This window comes from Gambusia affinis, linkage group LG16 (genome assembly GCF_019740435.1).
Source record: "Gambusia affinis linkage group LG16, SWU_Gaff_1.0, whole genome shotgun sequence".
Classification (NCBI taxonomy): domain Eukaryota; kingdom Metazoa; phylum Chordata; class Actinopteri; order Cyprinodontiformes; family Poeciliidae; genus Gambusia; species Gambusia affinis.
Genome location: NC_057883.1, coordinates 21,306,061 through 21,329,901, shown reverse-complemented (window position 1 = coordinate 21,329,901; position 23,841 = coordinate 21,306,061). Strand labels below are relative to the sequence as shown.

At 37.6% G+C, this 23,841-nt stretch overlaps 1 protein-coding gene across 5 annotated transcripts in view; it reads left to right on the top strand.

The window, feature by feature from the left end:
* The window catches only part of evla (Enah/Vasp-like a), a 43,663-nt gene extending 20,242 nt beyond the window's left edge, over positions 1-23,421 (top strand). For 2 of the 5 annotated variants that reach the window (XM_044143520.1, XM_044143519.1), the window contains exons 2-14: positions 5,025-5,193; positions 5,867-6,047; positions 13,324-13,381; positions 14,892-14,953; positions 16,313-17,179; positions 17,861-18,111; positions 19,039-19,154; positions 19,257-19,284; positions 20,518-20,560; positions 21,631-21,691; positions 21,782-21,839; positions 21,933-21,990; positions 23,200-23,421. In XM_044143520.1, the coding sequence (XP_043999455.1) occupies positions 5,025-5,193; positions 5,867-6,047; positions 13,324-13,381; positions 14,892-14,953; positions 16,313-17,179; positions 17,861-18,111; positions 19,039-19,154; positions 19,257-19,284; positions 20,518-20,560; positions 21,631-21,691; positions 21,782-21,839; positions 21,933-21,990; positions 23,200-23,237 (1,990 nt within the window). In that variant the 3' untranslated portion in view covers positions 23,238-23,421. Of the gene's footprint in view, positions 1-5,024; positions 5,194-5,866; positions 6,048-8,194; positions 8,390-13,323; positions 13,382-14,891; positions 14,954-16,312; positions 17,180-17,860; positions 18,112-19,038; positions 19,155-19,256; positions 19,285-20,517; positions 20,561-21,630; positions 21,692-21,781; positions 21,840-21,932; positions 21,991-23,199 lie in introns of those variants that run through there. The other 3 variants (XM_044143524.1, XM_044143522.1, XM_044143521.1) reach the window with 2 other exon arrangements.
* Positions 23,422-23,841: the final 420 nt, after the last annotated feature.

Here is a 23,841-nt window from a genome sequence, read left to right as displayed (position 1 = left end):
TCAGCAGCCTGATGAAGAAGGCTGGTTCTGATCTGATCTGGTTCTGTTCTGGTTCTATTCTGGTTCTCATCCTGTTCTGTTCAGGTTCTGATCTGGTTCTGATGTGGTTCTGATCTGATCTGGTTCTGTTCTGGTTCTATTCTGGTTCTCATCCTGTTCTGTTCAGGTTCTGATCTGGTTCTGATGTGATTCTGATCTGATCTGGTTCTGTTCTGGTTCTGTTCTGGAGATGATTATCCAAAGAATGATTCTTCATAAGGTCAAGAAAGTCCTGACCATCCTGTTCATCAGACTGTCTTGGGAAAACAGAGTATCTTCAGTCAGAGGCTTCTTCAGAATTGCTGTAATACAGACTGCTACAGGAGACATTTCCTGCCAACAGCCTTCAGCATGTTTTAAGTCTTTAAATTAATGCATTAGAACAACTTTTACTTTCCCTTTGGGATCAATAAAGTACTTTTGAATTTAAATTTAAATTTTATTGACTAAAAAGCACTTTGGTCGTTATTTGGCTGATTGGGGAATTTTATTGCCTTTTTTTCTGGCTCTAAGAGACTCCCATGTTGCTTTGTTAGTGTGTTTTGCATCTCACTGCAGAAAGGAGTTTTTCTTTTAATGTGAACATATCTACCGAAGAGCTGTGTTGTAGCCTCTCTTATGCCCAGTCATTCCCACACCATAATACCCTCACCAACATGTTTAACAGATGAGTTGCAGGCTTTGGATTTCATTTATTTCATTTGCTTTTTATTCTCATTTTATCCAGAAATGTGCAGCTATGCATCATGAGGCGTACTTAGCCTCCATTCTCATTATATTTCCATTATTTACTGCCTTGTTTGGAGTGTGGAAAAAATTAAGAGAACACTTAAAATAATCAGTTTCTCTGATTTTACTCTTTCTAGGTTTATGTTTGAATAAAATGAACATTGTTCTTTTACTCTGTGAACTACTGACAACATGCCTCTGAAATTCAAAGCAGAAATTTAACATTTATTTACAAAAAATGAGAAATGGTTAAAATAACAAAACAGATGCAGTGCTTCATGACCACAAATAATGCAAAGGAAACAAGATCATATTGATTTAGAGACAACAATGGTAATGTTTTAACTCAGGAAGAGTTCAGAAATCAATACTTGGTGGAATAACCAGCAGGTTTTCAATGGGGGTCACTGCAGTGGGCTCTTAGTTTTTTACAGATCTCTATATCTTTATTTAGAACGTTTTTTTATCCGTTGAAGCTTTTATTTGAGTGGAAACTCTGTGGATTCGCTCTGACCTTAGACTGTTTGCACATCAGATCCCGTATCCACATTGATCTGATAGTTAGTGATAAATCTCAGTGTCTTGATGATAATCTCATTATCATAGTTAAAAACGGTGCTTACTAAAGACGTGCAAGTTGTCAGAAATGCAGCTAAATCACAATTTTTCATTTTTGTATTTTTTCATAACTTCCAAGTTGGAAATGTTTTTAAATCTGTTTTTATTGTCACAACAGGGTAATCTGAAAAAGGCCTTGTTGTGCAACTTAAGAAAACACTACACATAAAAATCTTCCTATCTATAGATGTGGTTCTGAGTTTAAACCCCTAAGACCAGCAGGTTGACCTTTGACCTTCAGTTTTCAGTGTTGATCTCTCTGCAGCTCAAAAAACCAGTTTGATTCATCAAGTTAGTTTAATGTCACTGATCAGGATTTCCAGCCCGCGCTGACCTTTTCAGGCCAGTTTGTGTTTTCGTCCAACATGGTCATTAAATTAAACTAAACATTAAGAAATACTTGGGGTGTTTTGTGTCACTCTATTTTTGTCTATTCTAAACCCATTTTGGCTTTGATTAATAGATGTAGAAAAATTGTGATCTCAGTCTAAATATGTATATGAAACACCACTCAAAATACCATTTTTGTCTTAGACTATCAGTTTTTAATTTTTCTGTTCAGTTGTTTGCATGAAGAGTGAAGATTTTTTTTTATCAGCCAATAGTAATAATAAACCATAAAAATCAATATTACTGCAAATAATAATAAATCAGGGTCTAATAATAAGAAGAATAATTGAGTGCTCCTGTAAATTAATTTTATGGAGCTTATTTTAATATTTTTCTCTTTTTACTGCTAAAATAAATGTATTTTCTGGAACTTATTTCATTGTTTACATCATCTTATTTAAAAAAACAGTGGAGTTTTCTAAACATTATGAGCTTCAAGGTGTTAAAAATAAAAAATATGGTTCATATTTGATAGAAAATTGTATTTCCACCTCAATTCTTGGGAAAAATATTTAATATTTTTGCAGTTTTTAGGAAGTTTCTTTTGTGGGCTTTTATAGCTCTTTAACGTTAAAGTTTTTCTAAATAAACTTTATTTAGACTAATTAAACTTTTTTTGCAACTCGTCTTCTCTTTGCCATGTTGCCCAAAGTTGACAGAGAATTAGAAGTAGATCTCTGGTACAAGATTAGATTAGATTTTTATTTTAGTCAAATCTGAGTAATCTGATCCAATCTAACGTCGGTACCAAGGTCACACACAGAAGGATTTATAAGAAGCTGTGAAATCTATCTTTTTCTTTTTTAAATCTGTGCTGCCTCTTACACGTTTCTGTTCCTCCTTTTCTGCTTTCCTAATCATGATGGAGCAATGCACAAAGCAGAACAAGACAAAAACATTCAGCTTGAGTTCCTGCATCATCTTCCAGCTCGGCGGTTTAAACTGCTCCAGAAATAGGAGCTGTTTTCGAAAGGAGAGAGTCGGCCGCCTCCCTGCGCCCCTCCCTTCGCGCTCCCAGATTGACTCTGGTGGTCTGCGGAGTCTCTGAAGTGGAGAGACGTGTTTGTTACGCGATTAGAGGCTCTGCTGCTCACATTCTGACGTGCAGGAAGCTCAAAGTCTGCAGAAATCCCACATTGTTTAACATTTATAAGAATTTAATTCAAGGGCTTGCCAGTGATTGCTCATTATTTTCCACTTAAAATTAGTTTTGGAGTAAATTTCCTCATAAAATCTGATAAATAAGAATGAATAGTTACTGGTACACTTAAATAAATTAGAGTATTATCACAAAGTTAATTTATTTCAGCTATTCAATTAAGAAACAAATACATTTATCACACAGATTGATATTACAAGCGTCTATGTCAGTAAGTGTTTATAATTTTGACTTAAACTGATAAAAGTTTATATATATATATATATATATATATATATATATATATATATATATATATATATATATATATATATATATATATATATATATATTCTGAAAAATTATCCATGCACTCTACAGTATAGGTACTGAAAAGGTTTATACAGGGTTTATTTCGCACCAATATTCTTATTTATTAAATAATCTTGACTTGTTTTAATTATCTTTCAGCTTGTCTGCATTATTTGTCCTAAATGAGTTTCACAATAACCTCAAAGCTGTTTTATTTCTGTATTTTTTCCCATGCTTTTTTCTTCCACTGAACTTTCCACTTCAACCATTTTCTTTAGCTGTGGGTTTTTGTGACAAACCCACAAAAAGTTTGCTGGACAACATTCAAGTCAGAAGCTAAAACATTTTGTATTAAATGTCCCAAATGTATTGGTTTTCATGAGTTATTGCCCAAAATAATCAAAATAGGTGAAATTTAATTCTGGATATGCATCCACCTGTGTGTGATTAATCTTTATGACTTCGTCTATTTTAAAGGAAGAACTGAAATAAATCAACTCTTTAGGGAAATTCTTGGAAACATCTTGGATAATTGGAGTAAGTTTGTTTTTGCATCTGATGTTTATTGGAGGAGCTTCTTAATGTCCGAAGTCGTCTTCTTGAAGACCAGTTCAGTTTATGCACCAGCATTCTTAACATTTAATAGTAGAAATAATTATCTGTTTTCAGCTGGTGTGAGTCAAACTGGTTCTGTTGCTTTGGGATTTGGTCTTGAGTCGATTCATCCACTTGTTTTGAGAGGCAGAACAAGAACTTTATCATCACTGCTGAATTGTTTGAAGCCGAAAGGAAAGTGGAGACGATGTGGCAGCGGAAAAGTGGGGAAAAGATTTGAGATGGAGCTGTTGCTGCACAGCAGCGTCTCGTGGTGTTTTGATATTTCAGTTTGACGTCTTCAAGGTTTTTCACCTGAAACTACTGCAGCACACTTTGGACAGAAACTCAAACTCTTTCAACTTTCCATGTTTTATCATGCTAAAACTGCACATTTCTGTTTATTTCACTGAGTTTTCAGTTTTATTCACTAATGCAAATCTGAAAAGTGTGGTGTGCACATTTGCAACGGCGTGTTAGAGTAGAAAGGAGTCATTTTCGCCAAAGGACTTGGAAATTTCTGAGTTTTTTCTATCAAATGTTCAACTTTTCATGCTCAAAAATGTCCTTATTTTAATCGTTAGTCATTTAATCGTTAGTTGATGGATAATATCAACCAGCTTTGATCAATAACTTGCACCCCTCGTTGAATCATATCTGTTGATTTTAACCAATCATAAGTTTCTGTTTAATGTGACTTTACTTTGTTTGCTGGTAAAATAAAAGATTCTCACTCTTTATGTGTGTATGGATCAAACACTTCAGTTTTTAACACCCTCTGTCATTATCCTCAACACACACACACACACGCACACACACACATACACACTCTCTTTTTTGCTCGAACTTGACACCACAACCAACACCACTACAGAAGCAGAAATCCTCCGGGTTCAGTTTTAGGTCTGCATTGCCGTTTTTGTAAGTGTCCCCAGCCTCTGCCCTATAATGACAGGCTGGCAGATTCCTGCTGATCCTGGATATTTTTCCTGAAGTGGTTAAAAACAAGAAGGTTGTGCGACCTTTGGGAAACCTTGAATTGGCCTAAAACTTTCTAATAACTAACTTTTCTTGCTGTCAGAAACAGGAAAAAACCCCAATGGGTCCGTGTAACGTCTCAGCTCTTTACTGAGACAAATAAAGTAAATATTCTGTATTCCACACATTAACATGGGACCTTCCTCTCCTCCTCCTCTTCCTCCAGTGAGCAGAGCATCTGCCAGGCAAGGGCCTCTGTGATGGTCTACGATGACGCCAGTAAGAAGTGGGTGCCCATCAAGCCGGGGCAGCAGGGCTTCAGCCGCATCAACATCTACCACAACACTGCCAACAACACCTTCAGAGTGGTGGGGGTCAAACTGCAGGACCAGCAGGTGAGGGGTCACCCTGGACATCACACCCAACCGGCTTTACTGATCGCAAAACACAGCAGCCAGTTACAAAAGTAAAGTCTTTGTCTAAAAACAAACGGCTGGCTGAATTGTAAATGATTATTTGGCTGATGGTGTACCACACGTATTCCTTAATGTTTACAAGACGTACCAGTGGACTTGAATTTTTCATCAATATTAAGGAATTATTAACTTAAAACAACCTCCTGTATCTTAATGAAACATTACTTATACATTAGCTTTATCTTATTTCAGACAAATAAGATAAAAGTATTTAGTCTTAATTACTTAAGACAAAATAATTAGACAAAACTACTTGTAAGGATTTTGATTCTTTGTGGTTGTAAGAGTTCTTTATTGTCTGTGGTCAAAGACCAGGAGACATTTCTCCCAATAGTGCTAGACCCATTTACCCAGAATGCCCTGCGCTGCAGTCCACTTCCTGCTTTTGGAGCATTCTCCGGTCACAAATAGACTTGACCCAAACCAGGCGGAGATTTTGTCAGCTTTTACGTCGGAGTTCGACTGCACATTCACACCTCACCATACGAACCGGACTTTCTAGACAAACGGACTTGAGTTGGATTAATGCGGACTGAACAGAGCTGATGTGAATCCACCATAAAATCTCCACACATCTTTCTCTTTCTTCCAGGTGGTTATCAACTACTCCATAGTGAAGGGTCTGAAGTACAACCAGGCCACCCCGACCTTCCATCAGTGGCGGGACGCTCGGCAGGTCTACGGGCTGAACTTTGCCAGTAAGGAGGAGGCCACCACCTTCTCCAACGCCATGCTGTTCGCCCTCAATGTGCTCAGCTCCCCTGACAGCGGAGGTGAGGCGTCGTCTGACCTCCATTACCATCTGACCTGCATGGCATCGGGTTCCCCAAGAGTCAGAAAATATCTGCAGTTTGGTTTCAGTCTGAAAAGAAAAATCCATGTACAGGTTATTAGTTGTTATTCCATCCATGCATCCACTTTCTTCCTTATTATTTCTTGTTTTTGCAGGTTCTATATTTAAAGCCTGATAACTGTAGACATCTAATATAGTGTAATATATTTCATTAAATTGAGATAAGGCGTACTTTCTCCTACTTATTGCTTTTTCACTTGTTTTCTAGAACATGTTTGAAATTAATAAATAAATACAAAAATCTATCCATCCGTTATCTAAACTCGCTTATCCTGCGACGCACAGAACAACCAACCAGGCAAATGGGGATTGAACGATGTGAACGTTTATTACGTTATTTTGTGATAATATTGAGATAACAATAAAGATTATGATCAAAAAGGATTATTTTTTCAGCATTCATCGCGCCACAAACACACTTAAAAACCTGTAATTTATCGCTCTAAACTGCACAAAGCATTTAATCATATTTTTTTATTCGTTCGTGCTTTCACGGATCAAAAAGCATAAGAAATAGCAAAAATAACATTTCCAATCACATAGCTAGCTTTGTTTTTTTGTTTGTTTTAACTAATAATTTAAACTTATCATGACAACAATAAATCAAATTCTTATGATAAAAAAATGTATGATAAATTCCCACAGCTACATGCAAACAGTCATAAAGACCCTCAGGCTTGGATTTGAACCCAGAACCTTCTTTGGCACAGTTATTTCTACCACAAATCTACACTGATGTTTTGTGTTTTTATTCTAAAAATGGGCAAAATGGGTTGAAAGCTTTTGTATTTTGAGAAGCCCTGGAAATGTTTCTGGTTAAAAGTCAAAAGTTTTGAGAAAAAGTTTCTGGTTTCCCGCAGGTAGTGATAAAACTCTCTCTGATATCAGTTTTATCTTCATATCAGCAGATTTTCTGATTTTAAACAAGCTGTGCCCCATAGCAGACTTTAATGAGAATGATACTCATAAATAATACTGTGATCAGCACATTTTAAATTGGAAAAAAGGCCAAAAAAAAGAGAGAAATCTTAAATAGCCGTTATCTATTAATGTAATTCACCTGCTTTGTAGATTTAATTTAACATACTTTGAACCATCTGTGCAGTAAGTCGGCCCAGAAGTCGCAGATTTGTGATTTTTTGTGTAACAGGAAGGAATCATGGGAATCACTGATGCTGCTGTGTTAGAAAGTATAATTAGTTGAATTAGTTACACCTGCATTAGTTGCTCTGCTCAATAGTAAATCACTATGATGCAGTAACATTGCCATTTATCATAATTAGATTGTTTTTATTTTCTTATATAGTTTTATTCTTATTCTCTGCACAAACTTTGGACAAGAAATGGTTCATATACCCTGACTTTTCCTAATTCTGATCACGTTTTTTTTTTTTTTATAATTGATAAGGTCTTACAGGCCTTTGTCTGAATAATGCTACTCAGGTGGATTATTTAATATTTAGTCGGATTTTTCACATTCAGTAAATTCGGTGAAGCGTAAAAAAATACCTGCTAAACTGATTGTTACTGCTCCCTGCTGGTTGATGTCAGGTACTGCAGCTGTAATCCCAGCACCAACAAATGAGATGAGCAGCAGAGTTGTTGCATTTTATTTGTATTTTTGTGAGTGTGTTTTCTAACTTGTGGATATTTTTTAAACTTTAGAGTTGTTTAAATATTTTTTTACATATATTTTAACTTGTGAAAAGCTATTTTTTTCCCACCTGCAGTCAGAGTCACAGATTTAGAGTTATTACACATGTTCAGTGAAGAAAAAAGAATAAAACCCTGAAGTGTATTTACAGCTAAATTTACTCATACTCTTAGTTTACCAGATAGCTTCAGAGCATCTCTGGTTACAGGCCACTTATATACTCAGAGTGTGTGTGTGTGTGTGTGTGTGTGTGTGTGTGTGTGTGTGTGTGTGTGTGTGTGTGTGTGTGTGTGTGTGTGTGTTTTACTGCACTGTCATTCCATCCCATCCTTGTGACCCTCCCGATGGCTGCTAAAATATCTCTCGTGGAGCCTAAATGTCGTACCTTTTTTTTTTTTGTCGTCGTCGTCGTTGCGTCTCGGTGCTTGTATCCATCCATGGGAAACGCTGTCATGCGTCTCCAGCTGTTTGCTGTTGAAAGCTGCTGCAGTGGCAGCAGTGGCTGGTTGTTAGCAGCTTGTGGAGTCAGAAACGTTTGGCCGGCATGCTGACTCCTGAGATTTCAACCAGTGACCTCAGGCGGGTTTCTTCAGCCGTCATCATCCTCAGTAAGTGTCATGTTGGGTTGAGGAGGAACCTGCATGACAATCCGGCATGTTTTCCATGCTACTGCAGCAGCCTCTAATAGATACATACTTATTATTTAACATTGCTTTCTACTCTTCTTCTGCAAGAACAAAGTAACTTTTTTATATTAAACACAAAAAGAGATTGCAGGAAATCATTGATGTGACCCCACATTTATTTCTTCACCCTTTGGACCAGGTGCTACAGTAAAAAGCCGTATTCTCTTAAACAGAGGAGTTTTACGAGTAAAGCAGTATTTTCCACACATGTTTATGGATTTATTTGTAGCTGAGCTGCCTGGAAAAGCATTGAACTTGTTTCCAGGTAGTGGTCTGCTAAAGAGAAAACATTGTGTTTTTTTCCATGTTCTGGATGAGAGCATTTCACATGGATCATGCAGGTTTTTTATTTTCCTCGCTGTTTGACTTTAAATTATACTAATTTCTGCTTAGTGTGAAAGCGTTACCTAACTTATTTCTGCTTGCAAAATACCAGAATTTTTATAGATTTTTTTAGAACCTTCATAAAATTCAGAAGTTTTAATCAACTAAGATTAAACAATTTGTGAAAGCCATCCACTGCAAGAATACAAAATATTACCAAGTATTTTTAGCCTTGTTTCTAGTGAAAATATCTCAGTTTTTCCTTACTTCAAGTTTACTATTGTACAAGTAATGTTTAGTAAGACATAGTAGCTTGTTTTTAGTAAATAAGATTATTTCTTTTAAAACATAGAAAAATGTTTTGTTATATGGAAGTGAAATAATCTGCCAATGGAACTAGTACTTCTTATCATTATTAAGGAATTATAGACTTTAAACAATCTCCTAAATCTTGTTGAAATGCTAGTTTTGTCTTATTTCAAGTGTACTACAGTATTTACACATAAAACTATACAAAAATACTTGGTAAGATTTGGTGTTTTTTTTTTTTTTTTTTTTGCAGTGTCACGGATTTGCAAGTGTCAGGTTGATGTAGAAGTTTTATCTATGGAGCAACTGAAACATGCTGCTTCCTCCTGTGACTTGTAAAAAAAAATCTTAAGTCAACATATTAGGAGAAAGTTGTAGACCGCCTCACATTTGATTCACCCTTAGGTCCAATTTCCAGGTACTGGAACGTTCCCCATTCATCTGTTTAAATAATCATGTGGAAATATAAAGCTTAATAATAAAGCTTAGAAAGGAAACTAGCTAAGCTAGTTCACTAAGGTGTTCTTAGTCACCTCAATGACCTCAATCTTTGCACCAAATCAGTTACGAAGTGACAAAAAGAATCACAATTTTCATGTTTTTGTGCTTCATTTGACTCTCCACAGCTTTTAAAAACAGCCCAAACACTTAAAGAAAAAAAAAAACACACTGCTGGGTTTTTGGCAATAAGTTAATCAAATTTGGTGTTTGAGTTGTTTCAAAAACCTCCGGAATGTTGAGTCACGGTCACCTAGCAACCCCAGTGTAGCCCCGTTACCTAGCAACCCAAGCGGAACTTGGTCAGTTGGTTTTACATTTGCGCCGTACATTAAGTATGTTGGAGAACGACAATCACAAATCCTTTATCCCAGTCCTTTAGTAAATCTTTGAACAGAGCTAAACAGGAGAATATTATGAAGGTGACCTTCAAACCCGATCCAGTTCTGTCAGGAGGAAAGGGCCAAGATTGTTGTGAGAAGCTTGAATAAAGACACAGTTTAAAAGTCACTGCTAAATATGTCCATCCACTTTAATACATTTAAAAAATAACTTAAAACTAGTAATATCTGGTATAAAGCAGGGAGAAGAGTTGGTTTGATTTTGAGTCAGGTAGTGATTCAGAACAAGGTTATCTGTGTATGTAAATGTCTGGTTTGATCTGCAGATTAAAAAAATAAATATGTTCGCTATCTTCTCACCTTTTAGTTGTTCTTCAGCAAACGTATCCAGCGTTATAGTAACAGAGTAGAGGGTACAGCAGATTTTAGGGTTTGTTCTACTGAGTCACCAGAAATGATTGAAGATTTTTTTTTACCACTTTGAATCTCAGAAATATTCACCTTGGTAAAAGGGAATGTTTCTGTGAATTTTCCTCCCAGTTTTTGCACACATGGGTACAACTCAGCTAAAAGACAAACACCTCTATCCAAATAATGTTCCACGATGATTTTTGTGTGATTAATATGTACATAAGAATTAGTGTTATTAAATATATAATGTAAAAAGTAAACCTAACTTAAAAAGCAACAAGAAACTGGACAAATGTAAAATAAAAAAGTTGCAAAAATCAGCTGCATACGATGAAGCTAAAACTTAGTTGAAGCCATTTTGGATTCAGTCTTAGCTCTCATGTGACGACAGAAGTAGCTTGAATTTTACTAAGATGCCTGATTTTATTCGTGAGTGGGTGGATAATGCTCCGTTGTGTTGGACAGTTCTTACATTTGGATTTGTGGGAAAAGGTGTGAAGCATTTAAAATCAGCTCTCAAACTGCAGAACTTGTTAAATGCCAGGAATAAAATAGAAGCAGAGAATCTGAGTAGCAAACAATAATTTTTTAGATTTGTTGTTTATGACATTTCTTCTTAATTTCAGGGACTCTCGAAGAATCTAGTCAAAGGAAGAAAGCCTAATGAAAACAGACGTTTTTTGAATGTCAGTTTCTTATGTAGCTCCTATTTCTTGCTGAAAAGTTACTTGCAAATTAGTTTCATTTTATTTCAAGATATTTGCACTAGAAATAAGGCTGGACAATAAATCAATAACAATATATACTGTGATAAACACGTGATCAATATCAATAGATAATACTGAACCGCACAGCATTCTGGGAGATGTAGGCAGAGGAAAGAAGAAACCTCTCATGGCTAGGAAAGCAGAATGGGTGGCATCAACTAACTCTCTCACTCTTTGGTTACCTGGCAACTCGCTCACTCTTTGGTTACCTAGCAACAACTTGTTGAGTAACTTGAGCAGCAGCAGTTTCAAGTTTCATCATTGGGCATCACAATTACTTAAAAATAAACAACGGCATGTAGTGAAAACTTAATAAAAGAGGAAAGGTCACCCCACCAGTTTGGCAGAGATTTAAAACAAAAAACTAATCAGTAATTATGGATATCAACTGATATTAAACGCTTACATTGTGATACATTTTGCAGCCATACCGTCCAGCCCTACTCAAAACCAAAACATAAACCCTTGGTAAGATGTTGTGGTTTTGCAATGTGAACACACCATTCCCAATGTGAAGCATGGTAGAGGCAGCATCATGTTATGGGCACCCGTCTTTTTATTTCTTGGCTAAATGGCGAGAATATTAGCTGCCTGACCAGAAACTGCCATCTTTTTTTCTCGGACGTCCACTATTTGAAGATGAAATTGCAGAAGGTGTTAATTGAAACTACTGAGACACACTGAGTTGAAAACATGCAGCTAAATACAGAAGATCTCAGTATCTGCCAACTCTGCAGACGCTGTGAACAGAAATATCACCCTGCAGGGATCCTGATGGCACATTGGGCGCTGGAGTCTAATGACTGGTATTCTGGTGATACGTGATAAGCGGCCCCCTGTTGATTGCCACTTGAGAGTCAGCCTGTGCTGAACTGAGCGACTAAAACATTCAACACCAGCTCTGTTTTTTTATTTATTTTAATTTGGACACATTTTCCTTTATTATTGCCAGGGTTTCTGTTTGTCTCAGTGTTTTTTGGTTTATTCTCTGCTGTGGTTTGCGGCTGAAATTCCTGCGGTAGACAAACTGCTTGGATAAAATCACATGGTGCCAGCTGCTGTCTGCCTGTTTTATGCCTGATCGTAGTTCTTGAAATCCTTAAAAATACTTGAACTTAGACGAGGTTTGGAAAGTGCGTAATTCCTGTATAAAGTCCTTGAAAGTGCTTTATATTCAAACTAAATGTTTTTGTAATAAAGTGCAACCAACATTTGATTAAAAGCCTAAATTTGGAAAAGATTATTTACATTTGAAACCAGATATTTTTACACAGATAAAAAAAATATTCCTCATTGTCTAAAGTTAAATCAGACCAAACTTTTCTTGTTCTGGGTCAGTTAAAATTACCAAAATAATTTCTACTTTCTAAATACTAGGAGACCTAATTAGAACATTTTTTAGGGATTATTTTTGAACATTCTTTGTACATTGTTCTTAAGCGTTTGAAAAACAGTATTTACAGTTGACACTAGATATTTTCATACATCAAATAAAATGACACGTTTTGTTTCTCATTGACTGAAGTTAAATCAAACTATTTGTTCTTGTTTTAGGACAGTTAGAATTACCAACAATATTTCTACAGATGATCTTTTTGTAACTTTCTTTATCTGTTGTGTTTAACCCTTTTATTTGAGCAGGTATTTCATTTATCTTGACTCGATTTGTTTGGATTGTTTCAATGTAATGAATGTTTAATATTCTTCATTTCTCAATGACTTATTGATCGTCTTATATTTTATACGGTAAACAAAGTTATTGAAATTGGTGGATTCTTTTGTTCAATTAGTGTTTTGTTCTCAGGCCAGTCAGGCATTTCAAGACATACAATTTTGCTGTATTTTAGTTTATTTATTTCATGCTGTAGAATCAGAATATTACTATAATACATTATAAATAACACTAACATACGGTGTCATATGATCATGAATGAAAACTGTGTTTTTTAGTGTAGTTTGTATCTTTTTAACTCCACAGTATTTTGCTGGAAAAGTTTGAAAACTTACCTTGAAAATGCTTGAAAAGTGCTGGAATTTTACTCCTGGAAAAGTTTATAGATCCTGTAATTGGATATTTTATAACAAGGGTTTTCATCTAGGAAAAATATTTCCAGACAGTCTAAGCCAACTATATGTTATTTGTTGATATGATTTTTGCTGTTAATTAGGTAGTTTTTAGTTTAAACATATTTTTTCTGTCTTTCAGGTCCTGTAGTTCAGCGCCAAAATGGTCCGTCCTCGGAAGAAAGTGAAGCTCAGAGGAGGTATGATTCAAATTAGGCCATGTAGACGAACATTAACAATAAATAAAGGGACTAATGCATCATTTTGATACATTTTTCTTGACTTATTACATGCATTAGAGGAGTGTTTGCTTTCTAAATTCAAACTAAAGCATTCTTTTCTTTAGTGTCATAGTTCCCACCTTTCCAGACTGATGGATGTCAGTTACCGGGTTTCTCGCCTGTTCTTGAATTTTTTTCAAGAACAGGCAAGTTGCTTGTTCTGTGTTGCTTTTTGAGATTTTTTAACTTACTTCATGTTTTTCACTCAGGATCTAACAAAGTGGTTTGATTTAATTTAAGTCACCAGTCAACATTTTTCCCACAACAACTTGAATATGAGGGGGCCTAAAATGAAACCTTGGGGTGCCCCACAATGTAAAGTTACATTTTGACACAAACAAGTCCCTCTCTTTAAATTAAAACCAAAACCAGTCAAATAATGTACCAGACTCTCTGGTGTAGTAATATACTGTGGTCCCACTGCAAAAACACAAAATCTTATTTTTGTCTATTTTCTAGTGCAAATATCTTAGTTACTTAAATTAAAAATAAAAAAACTAACACACATGTACATTCAGTTTGTTTTAAGTAAATAGTTCCTTAATTCTACTGGCAGATTATCAGTAAAAACAAGACATTTTCCCAGGTGACAAGGGAAATAATCTGCCAGTTGAACTAGAACTTTTAAATTATTTTTAAGGAAACATGGACTTTAAATAAGCTCCTATAATTTGCTGAAAAGTTACAGGTTACTTCGGTCTCTTTTCAAGTGTACTAAGATATTTGCACGACAAACTAGACAAAATTACCTGGTAAGACTTTGTGTTTTTGTAGTGTATCATCAGCTGCGTTTCCATTGACCATAAAATTGAGCAAATTGGAATTATGGAAATAAATGAGCTTAATTGTTAACATACCAATTTAAAATAAATCTTATGTTTTTCCAGGAAAAGGTTTTGGACTAGGATGACGTGGCCTTATCAAAATTAATCTATTTTAAAATGGAAACATTTTTTGTTTGCATCACATGAGTCATATGATTAATTACTGGATGTTACTACTGGCGGAAACGACGATGACAATGACGGGGAGTGGTCGGAGGATCGTGGTGTGGCATGTTTTTAATGACTTATCACACGAACAAACGTATTCACATTTGAATTATTGCAAATGCGAAATGGTGTTTTTTTTAAATTAGCAGAATAGCAATAAAGTTTTACACACATTTGTAATGGAAACACAGATAATGGAGGTTATAGCTGAAGAATTCAAAAAGATGAGAAAAAGGGTTTTGGGTTCATTATAGGAAAAGTTGATTAAGTTGAAATAAAATGCATCAGGACTTATCTTTTTCAGGTTTTGTAATCAGTTTGTGAGTCATTGTTTAACCTCTGCTCATTTGGCGGCAGACGGTCACATGAATCATTAAGCTTGATTTACTGAAAGCAAACGCAGCTCTTCAGAGCAGTGACATCCCTGCACTTGATAGGATGATGGAGCAACATCAGATGCAGGCGCACAAAGAGAGGGAGCGGCGGACATCAGGATCAGGTGAGTCTCCGGCAAACACGCCCCCGCCCCCCGGTAAAAACAAACACACACACCGAGATGGTGTCATATGATCCCCGCTGCACAAACATCCAAACAAAACACTCTCCTAGTGCGGATCTTGTCCAGATCTGCCAATAGACGATCCGGACAAGAGCTAATTAATATTTACCCACCCATGTTTGATTTGCCCTTTAGTAGGTCAGGCTCTCTCTGTGTTTATAAAGCAAACAGATGATTTCACCTGTAGAGAATTCCTGAAATTCCTGGATTAAACAGGTTCCTAGAGTTCCTCTGCTGTAGTTTTCCCCAAGTCTTTCTGCCTTTTATTTTTATCCATGCACACATATAAATGTTCATGTCTGCTTTTTAGCCACACCAACAGACTTAGGGTGTTTTCACACCTGAGAGTCCGATAGACTCGGTTCGATTGGGGACCAACATTGCAACATTTGTTACATTTTCCCCTCAGTCAAATAAACAAAACCCTTTGAAAAACCTGTTCCCCTCCTTGCCTGTGGTGGCGCTGCACCAAGAAGCACTACAGGAAATGACATAAATACATGAGCGCAGCTTCCTTATTCACAAAATGTAAATAAAAATGAAGTGGTATCAGATTTTAGAGGTTCTAGGATTTCTCCTTTGTCTTTGGCAAATAATCGCGAGTCAATTATCCTGTTAGCACTAGACTGACACGTTTGTTTTGGTTGTATTTACCCAGAATGCCATGCGCTGCAGTCCACTTCCTGCTTTCGGAGCGTTCGCCGGTCCGCTTGGCATTCACTTATGCATTCGTACCGCACCAGAGTTCACTTTAATCGAACCGAAACCAAGTTTTTTAAGGCCAGACAGTTTGCTTGAATGGTCCACTTCAGGGTTCGATTACACATTCACACCTCCCCAAACGAACCGCACTTTCTATTCTAACTAGAGTTCGATTAAAGCGGACTAAACATGGCTGGTGTGAATGCACCCTTAAACATCCTCCTGTGTCCCTGATGTGGATGGTAAAACCAGTGCTCCCCCCTCCCCCTGCAACATGCTCTACCGCCATCTTTCTCCCAGCTGCCGTTGGGGGGAAATGCCACATGCTCTCCGATCATGGCTCAGTCATGTTGCATTCTGCTGCTTATTCTTTTTTACAATATTTTGCTTCTTTCTTATTTGCTGTTTGCTTCTGTTTTTTGACTGCTCCTGATTTTTTCTCATCTTACTTGCTTGACTGTTCAGTTGCTTTTCATTATTCTCACGTTTTTCTCTTTTCTGTTCTCCTTTGTTTGTTGCCCTCCTTCGTCTGCATCTCCTCTCTCTCTCTCTCTCTCTCTCGCTCTCTCTGTCTCTCCCACCTTTTGCCCGCCGCAGTCGTTTCCACCCTCCAGTATAAAGTGTCCACCCCTCCCACCCACCCAGACACTCCTCCCGAGTACAGACAGTTCAGAGCTAGCACACTGCCGCCCTCCTACGTCCGCGTGGCGTCCTCCTCCTCTCCTCCGTCTCAGGAGAAGGAGTTGGGGGCCATTAGGGACAAGGCCCAGCTGTCGTCCCAGCTCTCCACCTCGCTCGCCTCCGCCTTTTCCCCAGTCCAGACAGGAGTGAACACCCAGGGCCGACAGGTCCGTCAGATCCCCTTATCCCCTCCCACGGCGGCCCGCCACCTTCAGCAACAACAACAGCAGGACATCCTCCTCCCCCCCAAACATGGCACCTGGTCTGCCTCCCTCTTGCAGCAGATGTACCCCCAACCTTCCTCGTCCCCTCCGGTAATGATGCCAGTGAAGCAGGGGTTACCCCCACAGCCAGTCCTCCCAGTAGCTCACCCACTTCCACCAGTCAGCACTAGGATGAAGCCCCCTCCCCTTGAACCTCCCGCCGTTGGGGGCCTCAGTCAGCCGCCACACCCTCACTCCAACGGCCAGCCAGACGATTCCTACTCTCCTCTTTCCCAGCATCTCCCGCTCACACCGCAGTACTGCGAGGCAATCCCCCTCCCTCCTCTGATTGGTCAGTCAGGGCCCAACCATCACCCCCAGAACCAGTTAACCTTCCACTCTCAGCAGCATCTGCACCAACAACACCAGCAGCAGCAGCACCAGCAGGCCCAGACCCCCACCACCATCACCTCATCTTCCTCATCCTCCTCGCCCCCCTCTTACTCTGCCATGTCAGACGGGGGCTCTCCCAAGAAGACCCCCTCCCCTGTCCCCCCGCCGGCCCCCGGGGCCAGCAGCAGTAAGTATGGAGGAGAGGAGCAGGAAGTGGCTCAGCAGGGAAGTGACAGGAGTTTTCACTCGGTGTGTGTGTGTGTGTGTGTGTGTGTGTGTGTGTGTGTGTGTGTGTTGGGTTGGAACAGGAGTGTGTGTGGATTAGGGATACAAACTGTTAATCGGCTGATTGTCGATTAACAGTTTATTAGAATAAAATTAGTCCCAATCAATAGCCACTGTCTGCCTCTGTGTTTTGTTTTTATTAGTTATTTCAGTGTGTAAAGACATTGACTTTAACTAAAAGAAGAGGCGCTTTACATCAGATTTAGCTTAGTGCTACCTTCCATCTGTAGTTCCTGGACAGGTCACACCAATAAAATACACTTTGAAACATCCACAATATGTTAGATGTCTCTTACTAAGTTTCTTGAGGTAACAGTTGGGACCTGTTTTCACAAACATAAAACTAAAAAATGACTCAAATTAAGAGATATTCCCATCGTTGTTTTATATTTTGAGTCGTCAGGATCCAAACAAGACAACAAGTTTTCCTGCTGTTACTTTGTTTAGTCCAATAGCCTCCCAGTGTTCATCTTGACTGTATATTTGACATTAAATCTCGTCTCAGGAAGTTTTCATGCAGTAAAACAGCCATCGTCCCTCGCGCTGTCAATCATTACTAAAGCTGTAACTTTACCCCGACCAGGTGGCCCCGTCTCTGCAGCTCACCCAGCGATGCTTTCTGTGGCCCCGCCTCCCGCCGCTGCCCCGGCCCCCATGGCCGGTCCGCCGGCCCCGCCACCGCCACCGCCGGGCCCGCCGCCCCCCATGGCAGTGCCTCCACCCATGCCCCCTCCTCTGCCCACCGGTGGGGGACCTCCTGGGGGCCCGCCTGGGGTCCAGCCTTCAGGACTGGCTGCAGCTCTGGCTGGGGCCAAACTACGGAAAGTGCAAAGGGTGAGCGCTCCTGTTTAACAAACACACATGATTTTATAGTCGACGTTTTATCCAGATTTCACTTTTTACATGTTTTTGGTTTTTCCCGCCGTTTTTGGGCAATAAGTTAAAGTTTTTGGTGACTAAATAAATTAGCCTTTTCAAAAACATCCCAATTGTTACGTCACATTCGAGAGGTACTGCGCCGTTGCCTAGCAACCCCAGAAGCCCAGCCGGTCACCTAGCAACCAAAGCTGAATTCCTTCTGGTTTTACCTCTGCTGCGTTTGGAAAAGACAAGCGTTTTGTAGTTCTACTGGTTTCAATTCATTAAAAACTAAATGGTTGTATACAATAGAGGAAAATATACAAATCAATAAAATTAAAGGCAGCAGAAAGAAGAAAACATTTTTTTATCTTCTCCTTTTATCTTAAGAATAAAATCAAATAATAGAGATTTACAAAAAAAAACTAAACTAAGCTTGTTGGGATTTAAATTGACAGGAGGCTCTAAAACAGGCTGAGCTGAGCAGACTGACTTAACTGAATAAAATCTCTTTCTAAGATGATTTTTTGCAACAACAAAAAAATGTATGTTCATGTTTTGTATAGCCTGTGAATCCATACTAACTTGTTCAAGGAAGCATATTAAGTCACATTTAATATCAAGTAGTTTTCAGTACAAGAAAAAATCCAGATTAAGATGTTGTGAGATGACCTTAAACAGGCCATTCAGGCTCTGAAACCCTTTAATCTGAGTTTAAGATGTTCCTCACTGCGAAGAGTGGAGAGAAATTCCTCCACAGAAGTGCAAAACATTCATTTCTAGTTTCTACAGCTGCTTAATTGGGCCACAGGAGCAACATTTTCACATGTTCTGGGACATATTCCCTCCACTAAGTGGCTCTGGTGACCTCTGGTGACCTCCATGTTGCATCATTTCCTCCAGGATGAGAGCAGCCCACCCGGCTCTGGGGGTAAATGTGACTCCAACCGGTCGAGTGGTGGCAGTGGCGGCGGCGGAGAGGGGCTGATGCAGGAGATGAATGCCTTACTAGCTCGCAGGTAATACATCAATAGTTCGATGAAGCAGGAGGTAGAGTCTGCTTTTAGAAAACGGTTGTTTACTCCTGAAGTTCAAACCGTTCTTCCCTCGTTCTCTCTTAGACGAAAAGCTTCAGAGAAACCCGACGAAGTAAGTTGCACATTTTAACAAAAATCTATAATTTCTATGTAGTCAAGAGTTCAGATGATACATTTTAGCATGCTCATTCCTCAGGTCATATGTTTGTTGTATTTAGCCATTTGAGTTCCAAAATGACGGCCATTTTACAAAATGGTTGCTGTTTTTGAGCCTTTTAAACCAGTTATTGGTTTAGTAAAATGTTCTCCGTTTTCATAACTTTACATTACATGTTTACTACTTTGGTCATCCTAGTCATATAACTAAAGTAACCAGTCATATAGTGAAATGGTCGTGATTTTACGGATTCCACACAACTGGAAGTAGCTGAAGACAACGGTCGTCATAGTTAGCGTTAGCTTCCACTCATATTTTTATGTGTGTAGCGTTAGATTCTGGTATTTTTTATGTTTACCAGTTCACATTAGCTTCTGCTAATACTTTTACGTATTTAGCGGTTTAACGTTAGCTTGTGATGATTTTTTTTTATAGCATTACTTTCTGATTAGTTTTTTTAATGTGTTTAGCACTTAGCACTAGCTTCTGTGTATTTTGTATATTTGTGTAATGGTTTAGCATTAGTTTCTGGTGTTTTTTTAATTATTTTAGCTGTTTAAACTGTTATTTTTTTAATGTGTTTAGTCACTTAGCATTAGCGGAATTAAGTTTGGTTAGCCACAGCCAGCCAAAGTTTCTGGTTAGCTGTCTAATAACTACCATTTTAATACACTATTTTAGTGCAAACATATTCTTCATTACAACCATGTCGGCCATCTTGAAAAAGCAAACAATATCAAGAAAATATTTGTGATTTCTACAGTTCAAAATATGCAGGTTATGATTTGACAACAAACACATTCACCTAACTAGCAATTTTACTTCAAGAAATAATTTTCAGCAAAAACCATGGTGGCCATTTTGAAAAATAAAAAAATATCAGTAAATATGACTACTATGGATCCAGTTATGTATGATTTGACAACAAAAGTATTAATCTGTAATAAGTATAGTCAAAATCAGTATGACAATCATGGTGGCCATCTTGAAAAACAGCCACCATCTTTAATGTTTCAGTGGCTAAAAGTTGTTTCTACGCCATGTTTGATTCTTGTTTCCGCATGTGAAAGATTTAGATGAAATATTCAATTATTTGGTGAACTAAGAGATCAAAAATATCAGAACCGCTGTCATCTTCTTCTTAGAAAACCAATATTTTATTAGAAATCACTTATTTATTTTTCACAGGATGATTCAGGAGGTCGAGGACCGGGTCAGCAGAACTCAACAGGTACGGGAAAACGCTCAGCATCCAGCCTAACTGGGTTACGAATATCCAGTGCATCATTCTTCTTTTCACATTTTGAGCTCAAGGTTATGAAGAAAACATTTTCCAGATGTTGGATTAATTCCTCAGATGATTTAATCTTAAATAAACAAACTGGTTGATTTAACGAGAAATGTGATTAGAAAGGTGCTGATTACATCAAATTTGTCATAAATATAAAGTAAGCGTAGCTCACATTAGCTTAGCCAGGCTTGATTAGTGTTTTTGTGCAGCCTGAAGTGGATAGTTTGAAATAATAAAAAACAAACAGCAACTGGAACCAGATTAAATGGACTGGGATGACGGTTTTTTCTGTTCTTTCCCAGCATGCACTGGTTTCCTCTGCTTTCATCGCACAGCCAATAAAACCAGAGCAGAGTCGTTCAGAGTCGACCTCAGCGGGGAATGCCTTCATCCCTGATTATTATTTACATGCTTTCACCAACTGTGTGAAATGTTTCATGCAAAAACACAGAGTTTTACCAAGTATTTATGATTTATTTAGTGCTAATAACTTACAAATAGCTTTTCTAGCTTGTGTTGAGTCAATAATTCCTTAATGTTGATGAAACACAAATAGTTCCTTTGGCAGATTATTTCACTTACAATGTGGGAAAAATAATCCAGTTATTTTTTATCAATATTACGGAATTACCTACTTAAAATGATCTCTTATTTCTTGCTGAAAAGTTACTTGGAACTTAATTTTACCATATTTCAAGTGAACTAAAATACTTGCATTAAAATTAACCAAAAATACTTGGTAAGATTTTCTGTTTTTGCAGTGCACACACCTATATACAAACATATAAAACAGTTTTTACCCCGCTTTATATTTGCTTATAATAATTTCTTGAGTGTTTTGAACTAATAATAAAGAAAAGAGAATATTAGCTTGGAAATAAAGTTGTTTTTATGACGCCGCCATGTTGCAGTTCTCAGTGTGGTTTTGGACCTTTTTTTTAAAAAAAGTATGTTTATTTTACAATCGGTGATTGTTCCGATGCTGATGTAGTTTTTGCGTATTTGAGCAGATGCTCTGAAGAAGCCGTGGGAGCGGTCCAACTCTGCAGAGAAATCCTCGCTGGTGTCCAGGTGAGCAGGTCGAATTTATCGTGGAAACGAAACCGTTCGGTTAACGAGCGGCGGAGCGTAAATTCTGCCTGCTGTCGGTTTGTGTTTCAGAGTGAGACCCATCGGCAGCACCAGTGAAGCCGACACAGAATTCGACAGGATGAAACAGGTGATCCCATCAGAACCAGCTGGGATTCTGACCAACTGGGTTTACTGGGGGGTGTGGAAAATGAGCTCACACGTAGATTTTATTTGTTTGTAGGAGATTTTGGATGAAGTTGTGCGCGAGCTTCACAAGGTGAAAGATGAAATCATTAACGGTAAGTCTTCTGCAGAGAAAATCTTTACACTGCAAAAACACAAACTCTTACCAAGTATTTTTGTTTTTTTTAGTCCAATTATCGTGGTGCACTTGAAATAAGACAAAACTAACTTAGAAGTAACTTTTCATCAAGACAATATTAAGTTGTTTTTTTGTTTTTTTTTACTTAATATTGGTAAAATAATTTCAAAAAGTACAAGTTCCACTGGCAGATTATTTCACATATACATTTTTTTTGCCATAACTAAAATAATCAATTCAACTAGTACGTTTTTATCAATATTAAGGAATTGTTTGCTTTAAATAATTATTTATCTGCTTAAGGTTCACGGCAACATATTAGGGTTGTTATTAGAAAAAAGGAGTACATTTTTACCAAGAAACTCAGATTTTCTAGAAAAACTTTGCTTAAAAAAAAAAAAAAAAAAAAGCTCAGAACTCTTGAGATAAATCTTCAAAATTTTCTGTTTAAGAAAATGTTAAACTTATGAGTTTCCAAAGTCAAAAATGTTCAACATTTGAAACTCAGAAAATTTCCAAAATTTTTTGACTACAAAAAATATAGATTTTTGTGTAAAAACAACAAAAATGTTTTGAGATTAACCTGTTTCCTCTGGCAAATTGTCCACTTTTCAAACTCAGATTTTTTTTCCTTTTTCTTTGTAGACAATTTCCGAGATAAATCTCAAAAGTTGAGGGATTTTTTTTCTAGAAAATTTTCAACTTTTCAAACTGATATTTCTAAGTTTCTTTAGTGAACATTTTTGGTATTAATTTCAAAATTTAAGGGATTTTTTAAAATTATTTTTAAAACTTAAATTTTTATGTTTTTTTATAGAAAGTTTCTAATGTTAATCTCAAATTTGGGGGATTTTTTTATTTCAAAAATTTATTTCAAAATTTAAGGGGTTTTTTAGCAAATTTTCAACTTTTCAAACTCAGAAATTTTTTTATTTTTTTAAAAAACATTTCTGCATTTTTGGGCGAACATTTATTCCTTTCCTTTGCCTTTCTACAATGTTTCCAATGCGCCAACATAGTTTTTTAAGTACACTAGATGCATTAGAAACTAGAATAAAATTACCTGGTGAGAGATTCTGTTTTTGCAGTGTACCGTCTCCAACGCTGCAGTTTGATTTCTATCAAACTCGTCCAACCTGACGGTCAGAAATGCTGCTTCAGTTTCTCTCCGTTTGGTTTCTTGCAGCCATCAGACATGAAATCGGCAGAATCAGTACATCCTAATCCCGTCCCGCCAGGCGGACGAAGACGCGGCAGACGGAGGACGGACGCGCAGATGCACAGACACGAGGACCGGGGAATGTTCTCTCAATGTTTCTGTTGCAGAGACGTTGCGGCAACATTTAAGTCTGCTGGACAGCAAAAAGGAAACGGGGAAGACTGAAATGGTGTGATTAATTTAAGGAAAGGAGGAAACTCGGACTAGGAGTGGAGAGACGTTGGTACTGAGTTCGGTGTTGTGGTCCTCTCTGTGCACCTAGACTCAGTCAGCCCAGTGTTGCAGCTTTTTTTGTCTCTGTTGAGTCTTATGAAGAAAGTATTTTTGTTTTCTAAGTTTTTACTGTTTTATTATTTAAAATTGTGGTGATAATGATGATGCTGTCGATGACAATGAGTATTACTTGGTATTAGAGAAGGACAAAGGAATCTTGCACACCATTTCTGTCTTTTATATTTTCTATGGTCGCTTTCGGTTCGTTTTTCTCCAACAAGCACAAAACGGGCGAAGCTGCAGATGCAGACAACCTCGCCCTTAAACGGCATATTTAAAACAAAAAAATGTTTTTATAACTTTGCTCATACTGGTGTTGTACGTCTAATCTGTTCT